The sequence below is a fragment of the Oenanthe melanoleuca genome, chromosome 12, assembly GCF_029582105.1.
Source record: "Oenanthe melanoleuca isolate GR-GAL-2019-014 chromosome 12, OMel1.0, whole genome shotgun sequence".
NCBI lineage: Eukaryota > Metazoa > Chordata > Aves > Passeriformes > Muscicapidae > Oenanthe > Oenanthe melanoleuca.
Window position 1 is genome coordinate 8,455,979 of NC_079346.1, and position 19,045 is coordinate 8,475,023.

At 45.7% G+C, this 19,045-nt stretch overlaps 2 protein-coding genes across 5 annotated transcripts in view; one reads left to right on the forward strand and one right to left on the reverse strand.

Moving 5' to 3' along the window:
* Positions 1 to 5,334: 5,334 nt before the first annotated feature.
* Positions 5,335 to 16,788, reverse strand: SLC25A20 (solute carrier family 25 member 20). The gene is made up of 9 exons (XM_056501794.1): positions 16,406 to 16,788; positions 15,683 to 15,775; positions 13,696 to 13,823; positions 11,471 to 11,561; positions 10,392 to 10,509; positions 9,150 to 9,222; positions 8,438 to 8,547; positions 6,996 to 7,120; positions 5,335 to 6,506 (listed from the first exon to the last, which is right to left on the reverse strand). The coding sequence occupies exons 1-9, from the start codon at positions 16,508 to 16,510 to the stop codon at positions 6,444 to 6,446; spliced, it is 906 nt and encodes a 301-aa protein (XP_056357769.1). The 5' UTR covers positions 16,511 to 16,788; the 3' UTR covers positions 5,335 to 6,443.
* The window catches only part of ARIH2 (ariadne RBR E3 ubiquitin protein ligase 2), a 35,109-nt gene continuing 32,839 nt past the window's right edge, over positions 16,776 to 19,045 (forward strand). For 3 of the 4 annotated variants that reach the window (XM_056501789.1, XM_056501787.1, XM_056501786.1), the window contains exon 1: positions 16,820 to 16,908. The gene's annotated coding sequence lies outside the window, so the exon portion shown is untranslated. Of the gene's footprint in view, positions 16,909 to 19,045 lie in introns of all 4 variants that reach the window. The other variant, XM_056501790.1, reaches the window with a different exon arrangement.

Here is a 19,045-nt window from a genome sequence, read left to right on the forward strand (position 1 = left end):
CGACAGGGCTTTGCTGCATGGAGCAGAGATCGGGGGGAGTTCCCAGGGCTCTGCCCACACCCATTCCCATCTCGGCAGCATCCTGGGATGCTGGCAGAGCCAGAGCAGACCCTGCTCCAGCCTCCTGCCCCCGCAGCTTGGGGCTCCTGCCCAGCAGAAGCTCCGCGCTGGCTTCTGGCCGTGCCTCCCATGGGAAATGGGTGGTGGGGCTGCGAGAACAGCGAGTTCCCTCCGCCGAGTGATCTCCTGCCATTCAGTGCCAGATCCTGAACTTTGGCTCAGGCCAGGAGGCAGAAAACGCAGCAGATAATTGCCTGGCAGTGAGTGATAGGGAGTCAAGGGTGAGCGGGCAGGGAGGGGCGGGGGATGAGTGCGAGGATTATGTTTCAGAGGGAAGTATTTTTTTAGGATTTGTCTATGCAGGCATTCAGGAGCTTTTCTGAATCATGGGCTTAGACCCAGAAGAAGGAGGACTCGCTGTAATTTTACACCTTTTCAGCATTTCAGCTGATTCTGCTGAAATCTGTGTAAGGATTAAAGATGGGAAGGGACAAAGAATTGATTTCCTTGCCTTTGGTCTCCAGGACAAACATTCAAAGCTAAATCACAGTTTAGAATTTTTTGATGGCATGAGTGGAGAGAGGAAGGAGCCAGCAGCTGACAGTAATAAATAACTATTAGGAAACGGTATTAGGAAATAGTACCAAGTAGAAATGTGGCTGCTGGGATATGCTTTCAGCCTTGGGGAATCCATATCCAGGCAGCTCAACATTTGCTTTAGTATCCAGAGCTTGTGTGCAACTTCTCTCAGGCCCAGAGCAGCAGCAGTGCTGAGGGAGAAGCCTGAGCTCAGGTCTCGGATGAAGGAGGGAAGTCGGCTCATTGCACGGACAAACATCTCAGGCTTCCACCCTCCGTGCCAAGGGTTAGCAACAGCACTGTGTCCTTCAGCAAATCAACACTCAAACTGTCACCTGCAAAGGGAAGTGGAGCTTATCCACGGCCTATTGCTAAAACTTTGATACTGATCTTTATGGTCATGTTCCTAGTAAGCCTAGGGACAACCTGTGCATCATAAACTGCTGCAACAGATCTGTCTGAGCTTAAACTGAGCTGTCTGATCTTAAAGTGGTGTCTGAATTCAGAGACAGATGTTAGCAAAAATACTGTCCAATGTTTTCTTAACGTTTACATTTTTACCAGGTTTGAGATACACTTCCAGAACTATTCTAATACATTGAGGTAATGGAAAATGTCCTCAGTTTTATACACAAATCTCCCTAAATTAGAAGTGGTTTTCCATCTCAAGCATCCAGCATCAGGCAGACTGCTTCTCCCCTTCTCTGGGAGTTTTCTCAGGGCAGGGTCTGCTGGACAGAAAGACAAAGTGTGGTGTAAAATGGGGTTAGACAGAGCCACATCCAGAGCCCAGAGCTGTGAATGGGCACAGCCGCCCGTGATCCGATCACCCAAAGGCATCCTGGAGAGCAGAGAGGCAGGAATCCCAGCAATCCTACACCCACCCTCTGGGAAGCCCCCGGCTGCAAGGCAGGCATCTCCCTGCCATCATCTGAGTCAGGAGCAAAAGTCCCCGGGATGCAGCTGCTGGGGCAGCCAGATCTATTTTCAGCAGGGATAGCTGGGCAGCACCATGGAAAGCCTTGGGTGCAGAGCACACTCAGTGCCACTGTCACAGTGCCACAGCATGCATGGCCTCAGGCCACTGACTCAGCAGGCATTTCAGGCCAGCAGTGTGGTCACACACTACGGTGGGAAGCAGGATGCCATGAGGAGAACATGGGCCACCAATACACCCTTGTGGCAAAGAAGGGCACCAGCCTGCTGGGCTGCTTTAGGAACAGCAGTGGCACCAGGGCTGGGGAGATGAACCTTCCCTGCTCTCAGCACTGGTGAGGCCACAGCTGCAGTGCAGGCTCCAGTTCTGGGCTCTCCAGTACAGGAGAGGTGTTGACATGCTGGACAGTCCAGTGAGTCCTGCAGAGACCGTGAGGGAACTGGAGCATTCGCAGTATCAGGAGACCAGGAGAGATGGAATTGTTCAGCCTGGAGGAGGCTGAAAATCTTACTGATGTGTATGGATCCGTGATTGGATGGAGCCAAGCTCTTCTCAGTGGTATCTAGTGACACTGAAATACAGAAAGTTCCTCTTAGACATAAGAGAACTTGTATTTTTTGTGAAGCTGGAACTGGTTGCCCCAAGAAGCTGTGGACTTTCTATCCTTGGAGATATTAAGAACCCAACTGAACACAGTCCTGGGCAACCTGTACTAGTGGGCCTTGGTTCGAGCAGGAGGGCTGGATTGGACTGTGTCCAGAGATGCCTTCCAGCCTCAACTGCTCTGTCATCCTGTGAACTGTGTGGTGGTGAAAACTACTTTGTTCAGGCTGTGCACAAGGCTGGTCTCTCATGGGCAAAAACAGAACATTATCATAGGAGTCCTCTTATCCAAGAGGCAGCAGATATGAAGAACAATGGAAAACTGTAGAAATGGAAACCATTAGAGGCCAACTGGGCACAGGCAAAGCTATGGTGGTGCTGTGTCCTAGTGTATATTATTATTTGAAGGTACATGGCCAGCCCACCCTCCTCTGTGCAGACTCCACAGAACTAATCAGTGCTTGCCCATAATTTTGTAATAGCACAGCCAAAGTGATGAAGATCAGATTTGAATCCTGTCTCTTCCTCTGCCCAACAGTGTCCAGCAGTAGATGCTTACAGAAATAACACAAGAAATAAAACACTAGTTGTGCCTTCCCTAGCACACCCTCCAAATCCCATCATCCAGCAATTCAGGAACATCCTGTGCCAAGGCTTTGCAGCCCTATCAGATTTCAGTAGATCTTGATGAACTGTTCTTCTGTGATTTTTTTTATTTTTTATGCATTCTGTTTAAATATTGCTTGATGTCCTCACTGTATATCTTGTCCTGTGAGAAATATGAGTAAATGCACCCTCTTGACATTGCTCACCATTTGTAAGATCTACCTTGCAATGTCCTTTTCCAAACTGAATGTGTGTCCCACAGGCAGCTTCCTATAATTAGACAAATTTGATCAAGACTGACTTGTCAGGGGTGTTCCAAGGACCTTTCTGTCACTATAGCTATGCTGAGTGTGCACAAAAGGCACTTGCACACAATGGGCTGAGAAATGCAAGCACAGAAGATTTATCTATCATGGATTACTTCTGGAATACTTCCAGACACCTTGAATCACCGCTGGAAAAATCACTTGCATCAAAGCAGAGGGGCCAGGAGGATGTACAGCACAGGGGTCTTGGGGCACTCTAACTGATTTTGATATAGCAAACCCTGATGTTATCAGCACAAGGAGCATAAAGAGAAGAAAAATATCATTGGTATCACTGGCTGGCACCAGTGTACCAGCTGCTACTGTGTGCCCTTAAACTGCACATACACTGCCTGAATTCCCACAAGAACCTGTGGGCAATTAGAAAATAACATTTGAATGTAAATCTAGGCCTCTGAAAGCAAAAGAGTCCTCAGGGTATAGGAAATTATGCCTGTGTTAGAATCTTTCTCTTTCTGAGGCTGCATTAGAGGCAAGGAATTGGCAAATTTTGTATGGCAGAATCTTTAGAGACATGAGCAGCTTTTTAAATATTTCCAGGGTGCCTGGGTTTCAGTTTTTGAATAAGCAAGCAGATGTGTCTGATGAGCCTTTGCAAAGCTCTTCTTTTCCTGCCACTGCTGATGGAAAGCAGCCCCCCATTGGTGATTGTCTTCTGCCATATTTTACTTAGCTAAAAGCACCAAATGAAATCAACCATGGTAAACAACAGAATGTTATCATGCAAAATACAAAGCTCTGCAAAAATCTTAGAGTGGGGAGAATGCAGAATATAATTAGGGTAAGTCAGGATCTGAAATGTTTAAGAAAAAAAATGTTAAAAGGGATAGTTTGGCAGAAGAGTCTACAGTTATTAGTAACAGCTGAAGTAGGAGAGAGTGAAGGGAATATTGCAGTCTTCCAGAGCAAGTACTGCTTAAGGCCACAGGCTGGAGAGGCTCAGCTGGTGACTGCAGAGCCAAGGTAAAGTGCTAAGCACCAAGCCAGATGCCACTACACAGACTGAGAGCAGGCTCCTTGCTGCTCAAATGCAGGAGCTGTGCTTTTAAACCCAGCAGCTCAATCTGGAGCATTACTCATCTCTGATTCGGTCTTCAAGAATTTTATGTTTTGTACCTGCAAGACTTAGGATTGATAGGACTGGGGTGGGAGAGAGCACTAATCATAGTGCACAGCTCAGGACCAAGACTTGGGGATCTCAACCTTCCTCTGCTTCAGCTCTTCCCAGCTTTCTGGGAGCTTAAGTTAACAGGATACAGTTGACAGGGCAGCTGGAATGGGCAGCTTTTAGCATTACTGTCTGGTTTTTTATGAAAGAATATGCACTTCTGTCCCTCCCAAGAAGTGTCAGTATTTCTGAGTGCATAAACAGAATTGAAAATAAAATTCAGATTTATAAGACTTCTTAAAGCTGGAAGTTGCTTCTAGGTACCACAGCCCCAGCATGGAAATCAGAAAGAGGGCAGAGCAGCCAGCAAAGCAGCACAGGACAGCATTTTGTGGTGAGGCAGCACTGAGCCCTCAGAGCAGACCTGATCAGGTTGAAACTAGCCTCAGTAAACCCAGAACTATGTTTAAAACCATTTGAGAGGTTTATCTGCTGTAATCACTTCCCCAAACCAGGACTAACTCAGTGTTCACATGTAAGTATCTGAGGAGGAGCAGCAGCCACTGCTGACAGTGAGGAATGGGGAAGGCCCTTGGTGGGTAGTCCAGGGGCCACCCCTCCTGCTCTGCAAAACACAAGAGGTGGACTCTCAGGAAGGCAGGTTCCCTTCTGGTCTTCCCAAAAAAACTGGGAAGGAAAGAATTCAAGGTTTCTCGGCAGCCCAGAGTGGGAAGTTTTCAGGGCTGCCTGTGGAAAGCCAAGGTGAAGGCTGTGTCCTCATGGTACAGGTCAACAGACCACACAAAGTACTTTCCACATAGTATGTGGTATTCTTCCAAGACGTGTTATTTAGTGTTTTGTTTTAGAGTTAAAAATTTGCATCCACAATGCAGCACCCTAAAAGCACTTGTCTGACAATCATGCCAAGTGCAGAATATTCCTTTCCACAGCTCATGTCCAAAATTGAAAAGCTAAAAGGCAAGGGGTTAGTAATCAAAGACAGCACAGCACAGCACAGCTTATTTCCCAATCAATCTCAGAATTAAGAACTGGAAAACTTTTGCAAAACTAAGCATGCATGAACCATGCAAAAAGTAAATGAACCAAGGCACACGTACTAGCCAAGCAGCATCTAGTTTTATTGAGGTCAAATAACACTGCATCACAACCAAAAGAAATTAAAATTTGCTTTTTGCTTCTCAGTATTAGTCACTTCTCAAATGAAAATGTGATTATGTTTAATAATAGTAAGATAAAACCAAGGAACAGGAGAAAGAATAAAGTTAGACAAAACTGCAGAGCCAATGTCCTCTTCATGCGTTCCCCCTCGTGTCAGAGAAATTCAGTTCTTGAAAGTACTCTTAAATTTTCTCACATCAATGTCAGGGATTGAATCCCAGGACACAAGATTTGATTAATCAAATATATCACAGATTGCTATGAACTGTGCTGTACTTTTGAAATCACATTTGGGCTCTCTTCAGTGGGACAGAAAGGATTTGAGAGAAAAGTTCAGGTTAATCAAACACATTTCCTCACTGGCTCCCTCAGTAAAGCTGAGTACAAATGTTAAACATAATGCATTTTGTGTCCTAGTCTCATAGAAAAGATCAGTGTGCAAAACCTGATATGGTACCTGCAACACCCCTCAATCCACTGAAGCAGCTCTGGCCACCCCTGCTGAGTTGTGTTTGCTGCTGTACATGCACAGGAGATTAAAACCAGTGTTAACACAGAAACAGCCACAACTGAAAGACTACAGGAGATGAGAACACTGTCAGACATTGCTTGCAGACACGACCATGTGCAGCTGCTGACTTATTCCCTGAGAGTTAAGTACATGTTGCCAAAATATTATTTTAAGAAAGTTTTCCAGCATTAATAGCTACATGTTCCTTCATTAATAAAGAATTACATTTTAAGATGTGCCCCCTTCTTCCATGAGGAAGTACTTAAAGTACACGTGATAGTGACAGCTGTGTGTTAGCAGTGTCACTGCTGTGGTTGGCTCAGAAAATTTGTCACCTCTAACTCCTCACCAACTCTGTGTCAGAGCTACAGCTTGCATTTCTGATTGGCACATAGCACCACCTAAAGAATGTGAGGAAGGCAAAAAGGTATTAGGCAAACAATCATTCCTGAAACATTAAGTGATCATTCATTTATTCCTTTGAGGCAGACTTGCACTCTCTTCCTTCTCTCTCATTTCCAGACTTCCTAGTCTTCATAGACCAGGTGCAACCCAGTTAAGAAACTTCATGGCGACTTCAAAACCAAGAAAACATGCCTGGAAGAGACCACAGAACAAATAAGGATTCTCTAAATCTGTCTCAATGCTGAACTATGAAAAACTAACGTGGTTTATCCGGAAGAAGGAAGAGGACAAAAAAGTCTTGAACCAGAGGCAAGAATTCTACCGTGTCACTCCACACAAAGGCTGAACTTTGGCTCTATCAGGCTCATTAGTTATTGAAGGGAAAGTGAGTCCAAACTTATTCCATCTTCTACAATTGGATGTACAACCAGCAGATAAAAAATATCAGAGAAAGTCAATAAAGAGCTATCATGCAAAGCTTTGAAGAAAGATTTACTTGTTGCTCCTAGATTAAAGTACAATTTTAGAATTTGGACACCAATAGTCAAAAGTACGTGCAGTGACAAGAACCTCACTGAAATGGTTCAAGAGCAAACAGGCAATTGTGTTTTCTCCAGACTGCAAACACTCACTGTGAGCAGCCACGTCCCCAAAACCCACCCGGCATCACAAGGTACTCACCGCGTTAGCGGGAAAGGCTCTGATCATCACAGCTGTGAACCCCTTGTACAGAGATGCAACTCCTTCCTCTCTGATGAGTTCTCTCAGCACATCTCTAAAGCCATTTGGGTATTTTCCTGCAGGAGCTGAAAGGGATGCACAACACATTAGCCCAGATGTGTGGCAGTGACAAGGGATGAAGGATGTGCCATGTGTAACAGCCCAGGATTTTCAACAGGTTCACTCTGCTACAGCAAACAAACAAGACAGCTCAGTAAAGGCTCAGTGAACAGAAGTTAGGTGCTCACCATGACCAAAGAATTTACATCATCAAGTCATTGCAGGCAGGGAAGAATGGAGAATAACTTTTGTCAGGTTTGGAAGTCTGAGCTGTTGTTCGCACTGCTGATCACAGCTCTCCCAAGAGCGGCACTTAGGTGATAGGAATGTCAGATTTAAAAACTGATGAAGCTGGTTAATTAGAAAATGATCCTATCACATGCCCCAGCCAAGCACAGCAACAGACTTCAAATGAAAAGCACAGGATGTTCTAACGCTGATGTTATGTGGATATGCTGAGATGTTTTTTAAAAGCTACTCTACTCAAAAAACAATTTCTTCCTTCTCCTGACACTGCCCTGGGAAATACTGCCCTCTGAAGTGGTAACCCACAGATCAGTCCAGTTAAATAGAACCACCATGAACCCACATCATCCACACAGCAGCACTGGGGACTGGCTCAGTGGAACAGTATCAAAGCTGTGATATGTTTCCCTCTCAGCCCTTGGTATGGTAATAAAACCACAGCAGCCATTGCTCAGAGAAAAAAAAAAAAAGAGGTTTCCTGCTCTGATTATCATGATTTGTGACTCAAGAAAAATGGTCGCTGTCCAGTTGAGAGTTGAGACCATGGGGGAGCCTTAACAAAAATATTCATTGACAGGACTGGCAGAGAAACCAACGAAAAACCTGTCAAACTCTGCTGAAGCACAAGGCCTGGGGCCATCCTAACTGTAATTAGGCCACAGACATTAAAGAGCAGAGCTGCCAGTCCAAAAGCGATGCTCTCAGCAAGTCACGCCCTGTTACTATAAAGAGCAGATAGCACAAACTACAATTTATACAATCATGTCTGAAGTGAAATAATAAAACCTCTCAAAAGAATTACATTTGTAATAAAACAGCTATGACAATTTTATTATTATGAGTTCTATGCTTAGGTTTCAAATCAGGTACCTCAAATCAGGATCATTATATTATCAAGGAGGCAGAAACAGAACAGTGCAGCCCAATGTGCCAAAAATCTGTGAGGAAACCAACTAGAATGCTAGGAACACCCTTGGGTTTTTCATGCACTTGTCTCAAGCAGCACTCAAGACATGCTGGAATCTTCCATCACTGCCCAGCCCATTCCCAGGAGCACCACACTGAGTGTGGCTGTGACACGCTGGAGTGCAACTCACCAGTCTGGAAACGTGATTTCAGCACGTCTGGTGGAATGGCAACTGCCCAGTTGAAGATCCCAGCCAGGCCCCCAGCAAAGAGGATCCTAGGCACACTGAGGTCACTCACACTGTGGCAGGATCAGAGTGGGGTGGGAGGAAAAAGCAAAAAAAAAATTTTAAAAGGAAAAAAAAAAGTCTAACTCATTGTTTTGACTAAGGTGACAATCAAAAAGACAGCCTGACTGGCAGCCAGAAGGCAGCACAATGCTGCAGGCAGAAACAGAGTGCAGTATCTGAGCAACCTTTCCAAGATGGACCAACACCACCCTAAAGATTCAAATCTTTTTATTCAGCAGCAGACACACACACACACACGCTCTGGGGGAAAAAAAAAAAAAAAACAAAAAAAAAACCAAAAACCAACCAACCTCCCAAACCCCCACAAAAAATCCAGCAAAGCCCCCCTAAATTTTGTGCACACACAGGGTTGAAACTACTTTAAGTATTCCTTACTTGGCTAATAAGATCTGAACTGGAATCTGAGAGAAACTCAGAATATTATTTTAATTGCCATTTAACCCCAGACCAAAAGAGCTTAGCTCACTAAATGAGCAATCATTTTTCTTTTTTAAGAAATTTGTTTTGATGCTACTGCTCTCTTCCTAACCGGGGAGATTAATCAGCAGTGTCTGGGAAATTCAGAAAGTGATGACTGTGAGATTTTACTGACCTCTTTCCCTCAGGGGTCAGAATGTTCTTCAACCACTCGTACGTCATGAAGTACATTCCACTGGCCGGGACGTCTGGTGGGTAAACAACAAAGGCTGTGAGGAGTGGGAAACCAAAGGGAGCCCAGAGGCTTCCAGCTCCATGCCAGCCCAGCAACACCACTAAGTACATACAGATTCCTCTTCTGAACCTCTTCTACAAACAAAATAAAAATCTTCTGCTGCCTTAGACAGAGGAGTCTGAACTTTCCCATGGAGAACAGGTGCTAAAGGCAAGAACTGGGAAAATAACTTTTCTGTCAGCCACCTTTCAAACCAGACTGTAACCTGATTACATTACACTAATCATGAAATTGTCTAAATTTCTGCACAGCACATCAGAGCAGTGCAGGAACTTAATGAATTTTGCACAGTAGTAGTTCTAATTATTGTATTTGGGGATTTTTCTACAGCTGATGGGTCTTGGGGTTTTTTTAAGCTACTCCCACAGCCTATTCTTATCCCATACCTAAACTGGAGAACCAGCCCCTATCTAGGGACACTGCTAAAGTTATACTGCAGGGCTGCTACACTTGTGTGAGAAGCAGAGGATAGAACAAATTCCTAAACTGAAGTAACAAAAATACAGAAATTTCAGTTTTCAAAGGGGAATTACTAAAATACGTAAAGGATTCTGGGTCTGGCACAATTACTTAGTTTTTGTTGTATTTGAGAGAGGGGTCATGACATCCCAGTCCAAAATAACCCAGACTCAAAAGGGTAGAAAGCATAACTGCTGCCACCACATATTTTAAAGCAGTCAGTACTATACAGGAACAGTCACAGACAGGCACAATCCTTCTCTCAAGGAGAGAACAAAAGAAAAAAAGTAGAAAATAATTTTTAAAAAAAGAAGCCCACTTCTGTATTTTTCTCTTCTCTTTGTTCTCTCTGCTCCTCTCCTGAAGTCTCTCATTCCTCTTGGCTTCTCAGATCTTAATTAATTCCTATATCATTCTGTCCCTCTGATCCTTGTCATCTAATCTCTTCCTCACTCACTGAGAATCTCATGTTTATTTCTCAGGCCCTTTGAGGCACTGGAGTAGCTCTGCAGACTGGAAAAAAAAAAAAAAGAACAAAAAAAAGAAGAAAATGGGTGACACAGCCCCTCCAATTGGCTAAAGGGACAGTGAGATCTCCTACACTGTGTCAGGCTTCTCATGCTGCAGTCCCCCCAGCAGGGGTGGGACAGCCCCATGCCTTACCTCTCATGAGGGTCAGCACCGTTCCCTTGTACACGCCCCGGATCCCAGCCTCACGGTACAGCTGCTTGGCACAGTCCAGGGAGCCACTGTACTTGGTCTCACCTGTAGCTGCCTGGATCTGCAGGATTAAAGGGAGAGTTTCTGACCAGTGAAGGTTTCTGGTCGATGCAGAATTGTTCAGCCAAGGGTTGGAAAGCCTCACGTGTGTTTTTAGAGGAAAGAGCACACACTTCTGCATAGGGAGCCTCTGCCTCACTTCCCCAAGCAGCTCTCACATTGAAGCTGAGCCTGTGGTTACTGTTCCATGCAGAGGACAGATTCTCCTTTATTTTTCCACAGTGCAAGTTTGAAACAACTCGAGTCACTTAGGTAATTCCACACCGACAAAAAGTAATTTTCAAACAGTTGAGTGAAATTCAAACCATCTGTATGTGTACAAAAGCTCCCAGGATAATATCCTGTCTGTCATAACTAACATGTGACCACCCAGCACCCTATTAACAGAGTTCAACACAGTCTGAAACAAGCAGAGCTTCCCACACCTGCTCAAGATGGCATTTCATTTGTTCAGGTTTACATTTTCCAACAATATTTTAAAACCCCCGCAGGAGGTGCAGAGCTAACAGCCACCCAAATGTCAGAACATTTTTGAAATGCATTCCTTAGATCTGCATGGGGAACTGTCAAGGTAACAGAACTTTTTTACATCACAAAGAGTGTCATGATCTAGCAGGTTTATACCTTTTTTTTTTTTTTTTTTAGGAAAAGTTTAATTCAGAAAAAGTTTACTTTTCCATATTTTGAAGTGGACTGAGGTGTCCATGGATGCCTCATATAGTGTCCCATAGCATAACACCTGAGCTGTGTAAGATGAATAGAGCAATTAATGCTGTGTGCACTTATACTGTCATGGTGAGTTTGTTTAAAATGCTTCTTCATGACACAGATACATTAAATGACAGTTGTCTCAGTCCTGTCAAAAAACATAACAGAGTAAATGAACTAACCAAAGAAACTTCTGCTATGGAAATACAAGACCTCTAAAATTAAATTCCCATCACCATCATCCAATGCCTTACCTGTAAAAGGCACTTGATTCTCTCTCCTGGAGCCATGATTACTGTTGTGAACACTCCTGACAACATGCCAGCAGCAAACAGCTGAGGATATCTGCCCCAAGGAAACAGAAAAGACCCTAACACAACACAGCACACAGGAAATGAAGGGCAGAAAGACCCCTGCATCACAGATGATGCTGTTCCACATGAACATGGCAGTGGGATTTGAAGTGCATCCACTGCTTTTATCAGTGCAGAAGTGCCTTGTCAATGCAGAGCTAAAAATTTAGGATCTCTAGGACTCAACAGACTGGTTCCTACAGCAACCCCAACTCAGCTCTCCACATTCATTCTATTTGCTAATACTCCTTCTACTTGCATTTTTTGCTATAGCATTCCCCATTCATTTTCATTCCCAACAGTCTCTTCCTCCTCCAGTCTTCCATACTCTTCTCAGTGACCCAGATTCCACACAAATCCCTGTGTGCTGCCAGAAGCCTCCTTGCCATAACCTCTCACTCCCTCACTCCTTCAGTCTCTGCCAAAGTCCAGTTTGTCCTACCAACCTGCCATTATCCCAAACATTCTGCACCTGCTTTCACATGGCAAAGTCTCCATGACAAAAATCCCTTAAATAAGCTAAGTTTCTCCATCACAAAACTATCTCTATATCAGACTCCTGCTACCTCGCCTAGTAAGATGACCTAGCATTTCAATTTAATCAAATTCCACACCTTCTGCTTCTCTCCACTTGCCCAAGAGATGGCATTCTATTCCAATTCTTACACCTTTCTCTACTCAAATTCCCATGATATCTTCCAGACCATTCAGACCTCCCTCACCACTCCACATGCACTTCCTATTTACTCAAACTAAGTTTTGAGGTTTTTAGCTCACCTTGGGATTATTCAGCCCCAGAAAAGGCAGGATAGGCTTCTCAGGTTTCTCTCCATCTTCCTCCTTCCACAACATCCCTTCAAAATCAGCATGGGGAAATACAACCAACCAGCCTGCCCCTAGACCCATAACCACAGCACTAGGAGTCTGACCTTTATTTTTAGGTCTCATGTCCCAAGCTCACTGCACCTTCACTGTGCCAGGTCTGCACCCACAGCACAGCTAAGCACAGAGACAGTATATATACTATTTGCTCTTCTCCACTGCTCTGCTTGAGACGAATCCTACATAATCAAAAAACTATGATGTCCTGCTCCAGCTTTCTCCTTAAAACTTCCTATTGGTACCCTGTGTATAAAACACGAGGCACTGAGCTGATCAGCTGCCAGGAATAAGTTCATGGCGCACTTGTTGTTCAGTCCTACTGTTCCCCTGGCCTTTCCCTTCAGTCTTGCCTGCATGAGGACACTGCCATGGTATAACAGAGGGGAACTGAGCAGTTTCCCAGCACCTCAGCACTGCTTCTCTCTGAGCAATGGGAGCTGTGTTGGCAGTGGCTTGTGAGGTATGCTCACACCAGCCCTGTGTAGGCAAGACTCCAACAGAAACCAAAACACCCCACCACAGCTGGCTCCACATGATGGGGCTCCTGCTTTCTGACAGAGCTCCTACCTAGCACCCAAACAATGGGATAAAATGTTGCAAAGCTACAGCCCAGTCCCTGTAAATCACATCTTGGCAAACCCATTATAGGAGTACTTTATGGGTGAGGGGCTTTCTTCATGCACAGGTTGGCTTGTAGAAAGCCCCACCAAGTCTTCTCAGCTTCCTACTGCTGTTTCTGAAGGTCAGACATGCCTGAGAGGAGGGCTGCTCATAAATACCTCTTTTCAGAAATAATAATCAACCATTTTTACGGCTGTTTTCATATCCTAATGAAGGGACACAAGAAAACTCATAACTAAGAGGGAAAAGAGAATCAGGGCTGTGAATGTTGTCAAGACTGCTTGACCATGAATTTATTGGTCCCACAGTTTCTGTTAATAGCTAGACTGTTGGCAGGCAATCATTATATAACTTCACTGTACTCATCTCAACCGGAATTGTTGCTTAATGGCTCCTTCTTGCGTAGAAAGGGAATTGCATCGCACCTGCCCACACAGAGTCTGTTTTTAGCCTGTGCTATCAGTCCCACGCTTCCAGAAGCATTAAAACATGAGTGTTTTATTTTCCAGAGCTATATTTATAACCTAGGAGAAGACACAAATTTACACCACAACTCAACGTGTGACAATGCAGCAAAAGCCTCAGGATGCCTTTCCCAACCATCTGATTAACCGGGAACTCACGTCAAAACATCATCAGGTTTTCTCTGCTGGAGTCTTTTTCCCAAGCCAAATCCAAAGAAGCACACAGCAAACATGGGTGTCACTCCAATGATAGGAGCTGCCATTCCTCTGTATAAGCCTCGGACTCCCTGCAAGAAACATTATGACAGGAATTACTTGGTTTGGCATAAACTTTGCACACACTTCAACTTGCTGAGAAGAGAAAGGCAACAATCCAGGATAGGCTCCATCTAACAGTTAAATTGATCAGAGAAATAAAGGGGTTCATTTACAGTTATACATGTTTAGCTGAGGCTCAGGGACTGCTGCAGAGGAAAGTTATCCTTCCTGGGAAACACTGGCAGCACTGATGCCTTTCTATAACAATACTCATCACCCGCACGTGCATCTCAAAAGTCATGAAGTGAAGTTAAAAGACACCTGAATAAGAGCCTTAATAGATTATGTCAAGAGAGAACACTGTCAGCTACACACAGAAATGCACCTGTGTTTTATTGGTAACTTGCCAAATGCAGTAGTGTAAAATCCTAACACCAAACCCGCTGGAACTAATTCACTCTAACTAAAGGAAGAGCCAGGGACAGCAGCCTGAATTCCTTCACTCCCCACATGAACTCACTTTGCAACAGTTTCAAGTGCAAATTATTTTTTGTTTCCAACCCTAAATCCAAACTTTTTCCCTACACATCACATTCCTGATGTTTTATACATTCCTGATATTTCCTTTCATAGCCTACACAAATGAAAAGTTCTAACGCAGTCCCCAGCAGCCGTTTTTATTTAATTTCTCTTGCCTTTAAATTGAACTTTTTTCCAATAAAAAAAGAGAGTTATCTTCCTAGATAAAGGCTAGACACATAAGTTAAATATCTGCTGGTCTCTGCACTCCTTTCTTCCCCCTACCCCAATAACCAGTACATCCCAGTACATGTTCAAGTCTTACAGGCACAGCTGGCTCTGCCAGGAAATTGCAGGTGGCTAAGAGATCAGCCCCTGCTGCTCAACCTCCCCACGAGCACTGGGAAGCAAAAGGCCTTGGCAGAGAGGCTGAATAGTTTTCTTTACAAAAAGGATGAGTATTGAGTAGGAGTAGGAGCAGATAGAGAAGCAGCACTGCCTTTGAACTCCCCATCACAAGGCTATTATTATGGCTCAGCTCTGACGTCCATGCTGCAGCAGGGGTGTTAAAAACTGCCAGGGATTCAGAGCTGGCACAGCATTCCAGTCCTTTGTGGGAGAGACCAGAGAAACAAGATTTGCTTTGGTTATATAACAACCTGTTAATATCACAATGGAAGTAGATTTCAGATTTGAGGCAGATCTTTCATTCAACAGGGAGTTACCTAACAAGATCCAACAGTTAGAAATGAGATTTCAGACAAGCAGATAAACAGTTGGGCTTTACAGCCATTATTTCCAAATGGTAAATAGCTGCATAGAAAACTTAAAAAGCCAAAAACTGGACTCTCTGTCAATTAAAGACTTTAAATCAAGGCTGTGTGCCTTTCTAAAAACATAACAGACTAGCTCAACAACATAGTCATGATGATTCAGGAGTAAAAAACACTGTTCACCTTCTAGAGAAGGTTAAGCAACTACTATAATTGACACTCTGCTCTCAAAAAAAGAAAAATAAAAAAAATCTATAAACTAAAGATCTTCTGCCTTCTCATAGGTGGCATAACACCTTATAGAAGAAAGTAAAAGTACTGCTTGTATCAACAAAAGGCATTATCCATTTTAGAATTTCCAGAGATGAATCCAAATACCAGCAAAATTTCACTAACTACAAGGCCAAAAAACAACTGCCAACTGTACTTGGAGCATGTGTATGCTAAGTATTCCCCAAGTGATGTAATCTGCTTAAAAATGTTAATTAGAATCAATTTAACTGATAACCCAGGAATTGTGTGGTCTCTGGGGGGCACACGATTCTATTCCTACAATATACAGAAACAACTGATATATCTGGCAGGTGTCACAGTACCTCTCCAACAAGAGTCTTTCTGAAGCAGTCAAAGGTCCCAGAATAGAGTGGGGCCTGGCCAGGCTGTGGCTTAGGCTGGGTTTGCAGTCTGACCTAGTAAGAGAGAGAGAAAACATTATTTTATTAAATATATCTAAACTTTGATTGACAGAATACCTCTGGCTGTTATAGAGTATGTTTTATGACTGAAGATATCGATAGAAACACTGACATCATTTTAGCCATTTGCAGAAGAGCAGAGGTTGAATTATAATGTAATGAGTGGTTAATGTATTTAACTAATTAGTTGTTGGGATGACGTCGGGATGACGACCTCTGCTCCCTGGACCCCATAGGGTCACTCCCGGCCTCCTCCTGGTGCAGGAGCGCGGGACGGGGCTGGCGGGCACATGCCAGTTCCTAGCTCCTCCCAACACCGGGAACACCGGCGCTCTTTTCCCGGTTTTTTACTTGAACCGGGACTGCGAGACGCCCGGTCGCCGCGCCGCCAGGGGGCGGCCTACGGCATTGCAGAGGTTCAGCTCAGCCTTCCCGCGGCCCATAGCGGAAGCTCCGCCTCACGCGCAGTGCCTGCCGGGAGTTGTAGTTCTGCCGTTGCGCCCACCAGCACCCGCACCGCTCCCGCGCAGTTCCTGCCGGGAGCTGTAGTCCACTCTCCGGTGCCCCGGACCGCACCGAGCACCGGCCGCCCCCCTGGTCCCCGGGTGCCCCGCGTCACCTCACCTTGATGGTGTCCAGCGGATGCCCCACGAACACCAGGCACACGCCCCCGAAACCGCCAGCGAAGAAGTTCTTCAAGGGGCTGATGGGCTGGGGCTGCTTCGCCATGGTGGCGGAGGCGGGTGAGAAGCGGGACCGGGACCGGGGTCGGGGCGCTGCGTCCCTGCCGAGCCAATGTCGCCCCCTCCGCGCCGCGACCTTTAGCCCAGTGCGGGGCACGCCGGGAGGCGGGCACGGGGCGGGCCGGGACCGCGGCGGTGCGAGAGGCCGCTCCCGCCGCGGCCACTGGGTGCTGTCACCGGTCAAGCCCGGCCCGGGGGCCACTCCTGAGGGCGCGGGGCCGCTTCCCCCCGCCCGCCCGCAGTGGTTCAGCCGCTCCCCCCCTCCGCAGCGCCGTGGCCCGGCCCGGCCCCGCCCCGCCCGGCGGAGGTGACGCACCGGGCCCAGCGGTTCCGGCGCGCAGGAGGAGCTCGGGGGGCCGCTCTCGCTGCCCGCCTGCCCGCCCGGTAAGTGCGGGGCCCGGCCGTGCCGTGCTGGGCTGGAGCAACCCGGCGGGAGGGATGCGGGGCCGTTTGTCCGTGCCCGGTGCTGAGCTCGGCGCTCCGCCCGGCAGAAACCGCAGCCCGGAGCACCCGGGCTCCAGGCGGCCGTGCGGGGGCCCCTCCTCGCCCCGCCGCCCCCCGGGCTCTCCCCGCACGGTTCTCTCCCGCGGTGTTCCTGCGCTGCCCGCCCGCCCGCAAGCCTGCGGCGCTCTAAGTGTGCGGGACGAGCGCAGGGGCTGGTCTCACACTCATTCCTAAAGAATGGACCCGAGGTAATTTAAATGCTCTGGATACCGCTCTGCCCGAGCCCAGAGGTACCGTGGAATACGTAGGTATGCATAAAACAACTTGTTAAAAGTGACCATAGGTTGGAAAGGGCAGGAATGAAATTAATTAGAGAGTTAAGAAAGAGAAGGTAGCCATGATAGTATGAACTAAGACTGGCAAGAGGAAGGAAAGCAGGTATGTTCCCGGGGGAGTGTGATAGGCTGCAAGGAGGTCCCTGTAGCGTCATCTGTGGTGAAAAGGATAGGGCATGTTCTGGTTTCTCGGTCTTGGATGGAAAAATCCATACCTAAAAAACAGTAGAGAAGGAATGGCGAGGTATGCGCTGTATATGTGAGGAGGGAGTTGGGAATGATCCACAAATTATGGGTTTAAGTGACATAGATGAAGATGCAATTATCATTCATAGCCAGCATGGAGCTGAGGCTGTGGATGGTTTCAGGGAAAAGGGAGTGTGTTAGCCTGTCTAAAGGTTACATGGATAAGGAGTCCTGGAGGCAGACTTAAGTTGCACTTTCTCTGTTTCAGATAAATAAAAAGGTGAAAGAAGAAAAAACCCTATGAAATGGTTGTGAAATATCAACAGAAAAAGAGGAGGAGCATTCTCCAATTGGAGGAGTCTCCGCCAAAAGAGTTATTAGAGGAATACCACAAGGGTAGGCAAGAAATAAGAAAAGAGCGATGTAGTGGGGCAAGGAACAGGGTGGGATCGCATAATGTGGTGAAAGTAATGGAAGGCGTTTTGTTTCAAAAGGACTTGTTAAAAATTGTGTTGCAAAATAGGAGTCAGGGAAAGGGCATTGTTGGAGGTGATAGACAGCCGAGGGTAGGGGTGGGTGTGTTTAGGAGTTCCTGCAAGAGAGGCGACTAGATTGTATCAGTGTTAGTGAAGATACAGGAGTATCTTATATAAAGGTGGTAAAGAAGGAGATAATCCTCCCTTGGGTAGGAAAGTGATCTAGGTATTGTTTAAAAATGTATAATTTAGTCTTGGGAGTTGTGGTCATTATTTAATCTAAATAATCCTTGCTCTATTGACCCTATCTTTTGAGCTTAACATTTTTATTGTTCTAAAAATTAGTGCTATCAAGTAGTAGCTCTGTCTTGTCTTTGTATTCAGAGAGTTTGATTGGGCTGCGCATAGGTGAGTGAGTTTTGTTCCTGGTTTTCTGAGTCGTCTCTTTTGCTTTGTCCACAGAGCATGTGCCTTTTCCTTCCTATTGTTTCACTTGTGTCAGTGTGGTGCCCAGTTATGCTGGAAGGGAGCTCTTTCCTAGAATGTTGGAACAGGAGTTACCCAGTCCTGCAGACTGTTTTCTGCTTGATAAATCCATATGTCCATTTGTGTGTGCAAACAGTTCCTCTGTTTGCTCATAAAACTGTGCTGGTGGCACAGAGACATCTTTGCACTCCTCTGACCCCCTCCCCAGTGACTGGTGTGTAATTGGGAGGTACTGGGCAGGCCCATTATTCTACCTGGATGTCTACAAACATCTCACTGCTTGGATGTGATTTGCTATGTGTTGGAATAGCAGAGGACCCAGTGTTTTCATGGCTGTTTTTCTCTCTCTAGAGTGTGGAATGATCTGAATGAGTTTGAGAAGTTCCCTGGCCTGTGAAACTTGCTCAGGCTTTGTGGTGACTGAACAAAGTTGTTGTACACTGGCTGATAGTGCACACTGGGATTAGAGACTCACATAAGTAATTCTTTTAACATAAGTTTTAACAGGTAAAGATCCATTACTTCTTTTATGTAAGAGCTCTGTGTCAATGCGGATTAAGCCCAGACTCTAAGCAGGGTAGAGGGAGGGATGAG

What these genes read in the sequence shown, in the direction of transcription:
- SLC25A20 (XM_056501794.1), bottom strand. Translation starts at nt 16,510, where the DNA reads ATGGCGAAGCAGCCCCAGCCCATCAGCCCCTTGAAGAACTTCTTCGCT. An exon ending in GAATCAAGTGCCTTTTACAG is followed by an intron (nt 10,510 to 11,470) that starts GTAAGGCATTGG and finishes TTAATCCTGCAG; the next exon opens with ATCCAGGCAGCTACAGGTGA. An exon ending in GAGCCTTTCCCGCTAACGCG is followed by an intron (nt 6,507 to 6,995) that starts GTGAGTACCTTG and finishes GGTCTCTTCCAG; the next exon opens with GCATGTTTTCTTGGTTTTGA.